The sequence below is a fragment of the Saccopteryx bilineata genome, chromosome 3, assembly GCF_036850765.1.
Source record: "Saccopteryx bilineata isolate mSacBil1 chromosome 3, mSacBil1_pri_phased_curated, whole genome shotgun sequence".
Lineage (NCBI taxonomy): Eukaryota > Metazoa > Chordata > Mammalia > Chiroptera > Emballonuridae > Saccopteryx > Saccopteryx bilineata.
In genome coordinates, this window is record NC_089492.1 from 266,614,925 (window position 1) to 266,626,962 (window position 12,038).

Below are 12,038 nucleotides of genomic sequence, written 5' to 3' on the forward strand. Positions count from 1 at the left end.
GGTACCTTGACACACGAGCACTTGAAATCACAAGCAATTTGTGAGATAAGCAGTCACTCACGGGATTTTTTGCTTTAAGTCACGTACGGATATTTGAATCACGAGCTCCCGCCACCCTCCACTAGATAGCCTGCGGAACGTTCGGTTTTACAGGTTACACGAGGCTGTGTCATTCAGTTCACGTGTTTATCTGGCTGTGCGAGCATCTGTATTGAATTGCTGTTGCTTTGTTCTTTGTTTTCGCCTTTATTAACAGTTTTTTGGCAAATTTCTTAACTTTTAACCATGGGTCCTAAGAAAATGAGTGCCAAGGGCAGTGCTGAAAAGAAGAGAAGGATGATGTCCATGGAATTAAAGCAAGAAATCATCGAAAGACATGAGCGAGGTGTGCGTGTTGCCGACTTGGCGAAGGAATACGATCGTAGTACATCGACAATATGTACGATTTTGAAGCAGAAGGAGTCGTTAAAGGCTATAACGCCAGCCAAGGGTATAAAGATTATTTCAAAGCTCCGGACCTCTGTCCATGAAGAGATGGAGAGGTTATTGCTAGTCTGGTTGATGGAGAAGCAGCTCGCAGGAGATACTGTGACCGAGAGCATTATCTGTGAGAAGGCACGAGAGATTTACAGTGATTTGGTGAAGCAGACACCGGGAACATCAGTGGACGAGGCATCACAAGAGTCATTCAAAGCCAGTCATGGATGGTTTGATAACTTCAAGAAAAGGTCAGGCATTCACTCTGTTGTCAGGAGGAGTGAGGCTGCAAGTGCAGATGAGAAGTCAGTAAAGGCTTTCATTGAAACCTTTGCAAAATTGGTAGAAGACGAAGCATACATCCCCCAGCAAGTCTTCAGTTGCGACGAGACAGGGCTATTCTGGAAAAAGATGCCGAGAAGGACGTACATAACCACAGAGGAGAAGAGCATGCCAGGCCACAAACCTATGAAGGATAGGCTAACCCTTGCACTTTGTGCGAATGCGAGTGGCGACTGTAAGATCAAGCCGCTACTTGTATACCACTCAGAAAACCCCAGAGCCTTTAAATCTCATAAAATAATTAAAGAAAAACTGCCAGTTATGTGGAGGGCAAACCCAAAGGCATGGGTCACCAGGGAGTTATTTGTGCAGTGGGTAAACCTAGTTTTTGGTCCTGCTGTAAAGAAATATCTGTTGGAAAATAACCTACCCCTGCAAGCCCTCCTCATCCTCGACAAGGCTCCTGCGCACCCACCAAACCTCACAGAGGACATCCTTGACGAGATCAAATTCATCAAGGTCCTTTACCTTCCACCCAACACCACCCCTATCCTTCAGCCCATGGACCAGCAGGTGATTTCAAATTTCAAAAAGCTCTTCACGAAGCAGCTGTTCCAGCGATGCTTTGAAGTTATGGAGAGCACAAACCTCACCCTTCGAGAGTTCTGGAAGGAGCATTACAATATTGTGACTTGCCTTGGAATTATCGACATAGCCTGGCAGGGTGTGACAAGGAAGACCTTAAACTCTGCGTGGAGGAAGCTGTGGCCTGAGGCTGTGTCTGAGAGGGACTTTGAAGGATTCGAACCTGAAGTATCAGTGGTAGAGGAGATTGTGTCCCTCGGAAAGTCCATGGGCCTGGAGGTGAATGAAGAAGACATTGATGACCTCATCGAGAAGCACAGTGAGGAACTGACGACGGAGGAATTAAAGGAGTTACAGCAGCAGCAGCAGCAGCAGCAGCAGCAGCAGCAGCAGCAGCAGTGTATGGAGGTTTTGCAGGAAATTAGCAGGGAGGAGCCCGAGGTGGATGAGGTAATCAGTACAAGTGAGATTAAGGAAATATTGGGGACTTGGGAAAAAATTAAACAGTTTATTGAAAAGACACACCCAGAAAAAGTTGCAACAGGTCGTGCATTGGAGCTGTGTAATGATACTTGCTTCACATATTATCAAAACATTCTGAAAGGGAGGAAGAAACAAACTTCCATGGAAAGGTTTTTGTTGAAACAGCCTCTAAGTGAAAGCGAGGAAAGTGTGGTGAAAAAGCCAAAAGTCAGTGAAGAAAATGATGATTAAGCAAAGTAAAAAAATAACAATTAAGTTTAGCGATAAAGATACATATCATATATAGTGTATAAGTTAAAATTTGCAATTAAATATAGCGTTAAGTGTGTAGAGAGTAAGTTATGTTAAGCAATAGCGCATGAAATGAAAACCTCCTCCGCCAGTCTCCTCCCCCTCCACCAGCATCTTCGCCTGACCTTGAAGGTAAATAACATTTCATAAACCAGTTTCTTTACATTCTCTCTTATTATGTGTGTGCGTGTGTGTATATATATAGATATATGTATGTGTTATTTATAAAGTACATTGTCTTATTTAAAAGCATATAAAACAAAAAATTTGTGTGGTTTTTGGGGACTGAAATGGATTAATTGCATTCCAATTAATTTAAATGGGGAAATTTGATTTGACACACGAGCAAATTGAGTCCCGAGCTCGGCCATGAAATGAATTAAACTTGTGTGTCAAGGTACTACTGTATTTGTATTGTAGGAAGATGATAATGATAACTTCTACTTAATTACTTTCAGGTAGTATAATACATTAGGATTGTTATTTAATTTAACTTTCTAGTTATTTGTATATTGTATGTTGTGTATTATATTTTAAAATCACATGATTAATAAATCACAGTTACAGAATTAATTTTGTTATTAAGTATATCAAAGTATTTTATATTAGTAAGTGTTATTAATATGTATTATAAAAAGAGTCTAGATTGATTGAAAATTTATGTATTCTGAGAATGCATCTCTCCTCTACTTTATATGTATGGAACATGTAGACTTGAATTGTGTTAGTTTTGAATTATTCAGGATTTTCAGGACCATATCCCTCATAATAAATATCCTATACCATATATATTTTCCCTATGTGGAATTATTCTGTCATTTACTTTAACCAGTCATTTAAATTGTGTTATAGAATAGCTCTGATTAATAGTTTCAGTTTGGTCTAAAAATGAAATAATAACAAATAGTGTAGTACTCTATGATTTTTAAAAAATATGACAGCTTTAAAATTTTTTCTTTGTTTTTCTGGGACTGTAGTGTGAATCTCCTTCAGATTATTTAAATGGTCTTAAATTTTAGGGAACAGTTAAGATACAGGAATATACCAAGAAGAAAATATGCAGAGGTCATCAAACTTTTTATATAAAATTCTAGCTAGTAAATGTTTTAAACTTTTCAGGCAATATGATCTTTTGCAACTCTTCACCTCTGACACTGAAGTACAGTAAATGCTTTCAATAAAACTTTATTTACAAAAACAAGTGGTGGGCTGGACTTGGCACAGAGCCATACTTTGCCAGTTTCTGCTCTCCACCATTCAGAATTAACCATTGTTAGATTTGGCTTATTCATTCACAGTTTTTTCCCCCCTCCTACCTTTGTATTTTCTTTTAAAAATAATATTTTCATATTTCTAGATTTAACTGCTATTAGGAATTTAGTATGTGTCTTTTGAGACTTTTTTAAAATTGATTTTAGACAGAGAAGAAAGAGAGAGCAAGAGAGAGAAACATTCATTTTTTGTTCCACTTAGTTATGCATTCACTGGTTGCTTCCTGTATGTGCCCTAACCAGGGATTGAACCTGCAACCTTGGTGTTCCAGGACGATGCTAACCAACTGAGCAACCAGCCACAGCCCAGACCATTTTTATTATTTTTTTCTGAAGCTGGAAACGGGGAGAGACAGTCAGACAGACTCCCGCATGCGCCCGACCGGGATCCTCCCGGCACGCCCACCAGGGGCGATGCTCTGCCCACCAGGGGGCGATGCTCTGCCCCTCCAGGGGGTCGCTCTGCCGCGACCAGAGCCACTCTAGAGCCTGGGGCAGAGGCCAAGGAGCCATCCCCAGCGCCCGGGCCATCTTTGCTCCAATGGAGCCTCGGTTGCGGGAGGGGAAGAGAGAGACAGAGGAAGGAGGGGGGGGTGGAGAAGCAAATGGGCGCTTCTCCTATGTGCCCTGGCCGGGAATCGAACCTGGGTCCCCTGCACGCCAGGCCGACGCTCTACCGCTGAGCCAACTGGCCAAGGCCCCATTTTTAATCTTATACATTCATATATACCAATCCATGAAAAATATTTAATATTATTTTTTAAAATATCCATGTGATACCTAACAGATTTGGTATAGCCCTGTTGACTGTTATATTTATTTATCCATTGTCCTATTGATAAATAGGTTGCTTTCAGTTTTTCATTATTAAATATCTCTGCTACAATGGACTTCCTTGTAGACGTCTCCTTGTGCTGCATGTGTGGAATTTTTGGGTCAAAGTGTATTTGCATTTTTAGGGGTTTATTTGTTTATTTATTTTTTGTATTTTTCTGAAGTGAGAAGCAGGGAGGCAGAGAGACTTTCACATGTGCCCGATCGGGATCCACCCAGCAAACCCACCAGGGGGCGATGCTCTGCCCAATTGGGGCATTGCTCCATTGCAACTGGAGCCATTCTAGCGCCTGAGGTGGAAGCCATGGAGCCATCCTCAGCGCCCGGGCCAACTTTGCTCCAATGGGGCCTTGGCTGCAGGAGGGGAAGAGAGAGATAGAGAAAAAGGAGAAGGGAAGGGTGGAGAAGCAGATGGGCGCTTCTCCAGTGTACCCTGACCCGGAATCGAACCCGGGACATCCACATGCCAGGCCAACGCTTTATCACTGAGCCAACTGGCCAGGGCCAGTGTTTATTTGTTTAGAGCATACATTTATTAAAGCTGGGGACAGTGAAACAAGGAAGGGCTTAGGACAGAAAAAGCAACAGGAGAGAGCATGGGCAGGGCGCTTTGGCTCTATGGAAATGTCATAGGAAAGAAGTGACCCACGCAAGGCCACTGTCAGCTCACTGGGAAGTCAGAGAAAAGGGGTCCTTGGGGAAGGTTTAGGGAGTTAGCTCTGGACCAGCTGCTCACTGCTCCCCAGGTTGCAAGTCTCGTGGAGTCCCTTAGAATTTAGGAGATGCACGCCTGTGGGGGAAGCTGAGGGGGAATGGAAAGGTGTGTGTGTGCAGTTTTAGTTTTCAAATCTCCCCATAGAGAGGCCATTCCAGTTTTTATTCCCACCAGCAGTTGATGATTGTACTGATTTCCCAGAGTCTCACTATCGTTTAATGTCAGATTTAAACATTTTTTTGCCAATCTGTTTAGTAATATCTTATTGTTGTCCTCTTTTGCATGTCACTGATTACTTGACTTTTGTTTTTGAACATCTGCATTTTTTTTAAATTTTGTTTTTAGTTTTCCCATTTTCTTTTTTTTGTGACAGAGACAGAGAGGGACAGATAGGGACAAGACAGACAGGAAGGGAGGAGATGGGAAGCACCAATTTTTCATTGCGGCTCCTTAGTTGTCCTCTGATTGCTTTCTCACATGTGCCTTGACAGGGGGGCTACAGCAGAGTGAGTGACCCCTTGCTCAAGTCAGCGACCATGGGGTCATGTCTGTGATTCCATGCTCAAGTCCACGACCTTGCGCTCAAGCTGGTGAGCCCAGGCTCTAGCCGGATGAGTCTGCGCTCAAGCTGGCGATCTCGGAGTTTCTAACCTGTGTCCTCTGTGTCCCAGTCTGACACTCTGTCCACTTTCCCATTTTCTTTGTTGAATTGTCTTTTTCTTATTGATTTTTAGAATTTATATATTCTGGATTTTCCTTCCTTCCTCCTCATCTTAACTGAGAAACATGCAGTAATGCTTCTTGAAAAAGTCCTCCTTTTAACTCCATGGCCCTCTAGCCACTGTCTGATTTGTCTGCTCTTCATTCTGGAAAAACTCCTCTAAAGTGACCTATACCTGCTGCCTTTGTTTTCTTATCTGTTGTCTTTCCTTAGCTCACTCAAGTCAGGCCTTTGTCTGCACCACTTCACTGAAACAACTTGTTAAGGTCACTATCAATTTTTATTTTGCAAAACCCAGTGGTCAATTTTCAGTTCTTAGTGTCATCTTCTTTTTTTTTTTTTTTTTTTATAAAGATTTTTTTTTAATTTTTAATTTAATTTTATTTATTTACAGGGACAGAGAGTCAGAGAGAGGGACAGATAGGGACAGACAGACAGGAATGGAGAGAGATGAGAAGCATCAATCATCAGTTTTTCGTTGCGACACCTTAGTTGTTCATTGATTGCCTTCTCATATGTGCCTTGACCGTGGGCCTTCAGCAGACCGAGTAACCCCTTGCTGGAGCCAGTGACCTTGGGTCCAAGCTAGTGAGCTTTGCTCAAGCCAGAGGAGCCCGCGCTCAAGCTGGTGACCTCGGGGTCTCGAACCTGGGTCCTTCCTCATCCCAGTCCAACACTCTATCCACTGCGCCACCGCCTGGTCAGGCTTCATCTTCTTTTCAGTAACAATTGACATAGTTGATCTTCCCTTCCCTCTTCTGTTTGTTTCTAAAGCAGAGAGAGAGAGGGAGGGGGGAGGAGAGAGAGTGAGAAGCATCAACTCATAGTTGCATCACTTTAGTTGTGCGTTGATTGCTTCTCATACATGCCTTGACTAGAGATCAGACTCAAGCCGAGCCAGGGACCCTTTGCTCAAGCCGGTGACCTTGAGCTCAATCCAGCTACCTTTGGGCTCAAGCTGAGCCCATGCTTAAGCCTGTGACCTCAGTGTTCTGGGTCGATGCTCTAGCCACTGCACCGCTAGCAGTGAGCTTCCTTTCCTTCATGAAATAGCTTCTTCAACTTGCAGGCCATCATACTCATTTGTGCCTTTTCTCAATTTACATTGCTTCTAGGGGACTCCTATAGTACTGTGGTTTTCGATTTTAAAACTGGCTGATTCTCAGTTTTCTTTCTTTTGCTTTGACCTCTGAGTTCCGGATTCATGTATCCAACTGCCTACTTGACATTTAGATGGTTAATTACACTTAGATGATTAAGAGCTATCTCAGACAGTATGTCTAAATAGGATCCTTTTATTCCTCCCAGACTCCCTCACCAGTGTTCCTTACTTGCTACCTCCTTCACTTGAACCACTGTCATCTTTCTTCTGGGTTATTGCAATAACCTCCTACTTGTTTTCCTGCTTCCATCCTTTCTTGCCTGTTGCAGTTTTTTTATTCATGTTGTTGTCAGAATGATCTTCTTAAAACAAATCAGGCCCTGGCCGGTTGGCTCAGTGGTAGAGCGTTGGCCTGGCGTGCAGAAATCCCGGGTTCGATTCCCGGCCAGGGCACACAGGAGAAGCGCCCATCTGCTTCTCCACCCCTCCCCCTCTCCTTCCTCTCTGTCTCTCTCTTCCCCTCCCGCACCCGAGGCTCCATTGGAGCAAAGATGGCCCGGGTGCTGGGGATGGCTTCTTGGCCTCTGCCCCAGGTGCTAGAGTGGCTCTGGTCGCAATAGAGCGACACCCCGGAGGGGCAGAGCATCGCCCCCTGGTGGGCAGAGCGTCACCCCCTGGTGGGCGTGCCGGGTGGATCCCGGTGGGGCACATGCGGGAGTCTGTCTGTCTCTCCCCGTTTCCAGCTTCAGAAAAATACAAAACAAAACAAAAAAATCAGGTGTGTGACTCCACTGCATAAATTACCTTCAATGAAATTCTGAAAAAGAAGAATAAAAATGAGGAAGAGCTAGTTTCCAAAATTATAAGAAAACTGCAAGTTTTATAAAGCCACATAGTTAAAACAACTGATACTGAAGCTGTGACTAGGTAGACAGGCTCAATAGAGAGGAAATCCAGAAATAGGTCTGCATATATGTGGAATAAAGAAATAATAAAAGTGGCATTTATATCAGTGGAGAAATAGATACTATTCAATAAATAGTGTTGTGACAACTGAGTAGACATAAGGAAAAAAATATAATTGGATTTTTACCTCACAATTGAAGCCAAAATAAAGACCAGATGGAGAAACGACTTAAATGTAAAATAATACTAAAAGTACTAGGAAAATATATACGAAAGAATTTTAATGCGTAAGTGGGGAAAGTCTAAGTATTACACAAAACCCGGAAGCCATAAGATATTTGTTAGGGAAATTTAACTGCACTTCAAAGTGAAAAGAGAAATGAAAAAAGTGAAAAGTTTGTAATTCATGTCATTAAAGACTAGGGGTTTTTTTCTTTTTATATGTAAAGAGCTTTATGAATCATTTAAAAGACCCATTTTCCATTGGGAGAATGGGAAGAAGTATGATTGTAGACTAGGAAATAAAAAATAGTTCTTAGACATATGCACAGTCAACTTCAAAATTAGAGAAATGCCAGTTAGAACTAGTTTTATCAGATTGGCAAAGGAAAATAGGACAGATAACACTGTTAAGGCATTTTTTACATATTGCCAATAGCAGCCGGTAAAACTGCTACAGAGGGTAATTTAGTTAAGACCTGTTAAAATTTAAAATGTAATTAGGCCCTGGCTGTTTGGCTCAGTGGTAGAGTGTCATTCTGGTGTGTGGCTGTCTAGGGTGTGATTCCTGGTCAGGGCACACAGGAGAAACAACTATCTGCTTCTCCACCCCTCCCCTTCTCTCTCTCTCTCTTCCTCTCCCGCAGCCATGGCTTGATTGGTTCAAGCACATCACTCCAGGCACTGAGGATGGCTTCTTGGAGCTTCTGCCTCAGGCACTAAAAATAGCTTGGTTGCAAGTATTGGCCCCAGACAGGGGTTGCTGGGTGGATCCTGGTCGATTCCGACCAGGAATTTGTCTATCTCCCTTCCTTTCACTTGGAAAAGAAGAAAAAAATTAAAATGTAAATATCTTTTTACCTAGGAATACAATTTTTAGGAATTTGTCCTTTAGATACATTTCACACATGTATGAAATGAAGTATGTTCATGGATAGTAATTTTAGCATTGTTCATAGTAGCAAAAACTTAAAAACAACCTAATTATTTTATCAGCAATCACGGCCACTGTAAGTTCATCCTGAGTTACTATACTAATTAGAAAAAAAAAAGAGCCCTACGTGGGTAGAGCCTGAAATGTACCCCTCTCCAATCTCATACTTGGTCACATGGCCTGGAGTTCCCTGTACAGGCATGCACAGTGGCTCTGTTGGGACTGTACTTAAATATGTTATATCCATACAGTGGAATACTATGCAGTTTAAAAGAATGAAGCAACTCTATATGCATAAACACAAAGCAGTCTTACATATCAGTGAAAAAAACCCCACAAAACTGTTAGCATACTGCCATCTCTATTTTAAAAACACTCAAAACACATGCCTGCACATATATGTAGAATATCTCTGGAAAGCAGTCAACAAATAGATAAGAGTGGTACGTCTATAGGAGAACTAAGTAACTGAGGGAGAATGATTTTTCCATTAGTTACTATTTGAATCTTTGAATTTTATGTCACATGTTAATATTATCCATTCAAAAAATATTCCTAGAAATTTTTTAAAAGAAAGGAAAACGGCAAAGATACGAATAGACAGTTCACAAAAGAGGAAATACAGATCATGTTTAACCATGAAAACTACCTAACAACGCTACTATTAGATAATTTTTTACTTATTGAGAAATAACAAGTCTGATAATAACTATGTTGACTCGATTGTTGGAAACAGGCTCATATACATTGCTGAAGGTCATTTAATTTGGTATGACTTCTATGGAAAGCATTTTGGCAGTACCATCACAATTAAAGTCCGTAACATACTAATTTTAATAAACTTCTGACCCACCAAACAGTACTTTTAAGACCTTCTTGTATAGACATAATGGCACACCTAGAATTAATTTCTGTGTAAAGATATTTATTGCACATTGTTAGAACAGCAAAGGATTTGTAACATTAAATGTTCAGCAGCAGAGACACTTTAGATTACTTGAGGTATGTTCAGTGTATAAAGCTGTTAGGAGTCAGCTTTATACAAAGCTATGTAAATACACCTCTAAGATAGCTGTCTGTCTAAAAAAATAAATTAAAATTAAGCCCTGGCCAGATAGCTTGTTTGTTTGGGGCAGTCTGGAAGCACAGAGGTTGCTCGTTTAATCCCCAGTCAGGGCACATACAGGAAAAGCTTAATGTTCCTGTCTCTCTCTCTCTTCCTGCCTCTCTCTCTCTCTCTCTCTCTCTCTCAAAAAAAGAAAAAGAATATTTGCTTCTTGTTCTGGTTATCTGAAAGTTCTCCAGTGATTTATTTTTATTATTTATTTATTTATTTGGGGGGGGTGGAGGGAGGGGAACATCAAGCTGACCCTGACGGAAGATTGAACTGGTAACCTCTGCTCCAGGAGGACACTCCAACTGACTGAACTGTCTGGCGAGGGCTTAATTTCTTTTGATTTACTGTTTCAAAGAGACAGAGAGCCTGACCAGGCACAGTAAATAGAGCGTCGGACGGGGATGTGGAGGACCCAGGTTTGAGACCCCGAGGTCGCCAGCTTGATTGCGGGCTCATCTGGTTTGAGGAAGGCTCACCAGCTTGAGCCCAAGGTCACTGGCTCGAGCAAGGGGTCACTCGGTCTGCTGAAGGTCCCTGGTCAAGGCGCATGTGAGAAAGCAATCAATGAACAACTAAGGAACTGCAAGGAAGAATTGATGTTTCTCATTTCCCTCCTTTCCTGTCTGTCCCTATCTGTCCCCCTCTCTGACTCTCTCTCTGTCTCTGCCACACACACACACACACACAAAAAAGCGAGGAAGGGAAAGAGGTGAGGGGGAGGGGAAGTATTATTCATTTGTTTTCCACTCAGTTGTGCATTCGTTGGTTGCTTCCTATGTGTGTCCTGACCAGGGATGGAACCCACAACCCTGTTTCAGGACAGTGCTCTTAACAGACTGAGCTAATCAGTCAGGGCCTTCAGTGATTTTTAAGTTAATATTTTTCATGTTGTGGTTCTTAATTGATAGGGAATGTATTCTTGCATATGGTCTGAGGGTGGATCTAATTTTTCAGAATATCAGTTGTCCTAATGAGCAAAGATTGTTTTCACTGTTTTGACTGTACTTATTATAGGCAGAATATTTTTAAAAATCAGTTTATGGAACTAATGCTGATTAGAAGAGTTAGGAATTAGTGTATATTTTCCACTCTTTTAGAGGAATTATATTTCTCGATATATGCCACCTTCCCATCGATATTGTCAGCAATTATTGTCAGTGACAAGATACTAAAATAATCTCTCTGATTTCTGAATTTGTTTTTAACTAGGGAAATACAAAGACAGATGCTATGAAACTTCTTCCTTCCCAGTCTTCCAGGCTTCTAAAGAACAAAGCATTATTGTGCAAACCCGTCACACAGACCAAAGCCATCTCTTGCAAGCCACATACACAACACAAGGAATGTCAGACAGGTATGTGTCCTTGTGCTACCTACAAATAGAAAGTCTTCTTTCTTTCTTTCCCTCCCTCCCTCCCTCCCTTCCTCCCTCCCTCCCTTCCTCCCTTCCTCCCTCCCTCCCTTCCTCCCTTCCTCCCTCCCTCCCTCCCTCCCTCTTTCTTTCTTTCTCTCTCCTTTCTTTCTTTCTTTCTTTCTTTCTTTCTTTCTTTCTTTCTTTCTTTCTTTCTTTCTTTTCTTTTCTTTTCTTTTCTTTTCTTTTCTTTTCTTTTCTTTTCTTTCTTTTTCTTTTCTATCTTTTCTTTCTTTCTTTCTTATAAGGAAAGGAAAAGAAAGTCATTGACAATTTCTTAAATGTGAAAACATTAATTCTTAAATCATATACTTTGAACATTCAGTTTATTCCTTTTATAATTGTCATTTACACTAATAACTACTAAATTGAATCAATATGCACACAAAACATTACATGTAGAGTGGAAAGACATTTCCTATATGTGCACTGCTGTTTTTCAAATGTATAGATAAGCTATTACAATTACTAAATACAATTTTTTAAAAAGCATTAGTGATTTCACCTTACTTCTTTTTTTTTTAAACATTGAATTGATTTGTCAATTACTAAAGGTATAACTGAGGTGTTGGTGATCAGGAAAATTATTTGAATTTATATTTGAAAAGGCTATAAACTGATGCTCTAATCCATGTTACAGCTTTTAATCCTACTAATACTATGTTTTCGATTACTTTCATAACTCTGCCC

General features: G+C 41.2%; 1 protein-coding gene across 9 annotated transcripts in view; it reads left to right on the forward strand.

Annotated features, from left to right (window-relative positions):
- Window positions 1-12,038, forward strand: part of ZMYM6 (zinc finger MYM-type containing 6) — a 72,040-nt gene that overhangs the window by 56,669 nt on the left and 3,333 nt on the right. For 8 of the 9 annotated variants that reach the window (XM_066269684.1, XM_066269689.1, XM_066269685.1 and 5 more), the window contains one exon: window positions 11,147-11,291. In XM_066269684.1, the coding sequence (XP_066125781.1) occupies window positions 11,147-11,291 (145 nt within the window). Of the gene's footprint in view, window positions 1-297; window positions 2,207-11,146; window positions 11,292-12,038 lie in introns of those variants that run through there. The other variant, XM_066269691.1, reaches the window with a different exon arrangement.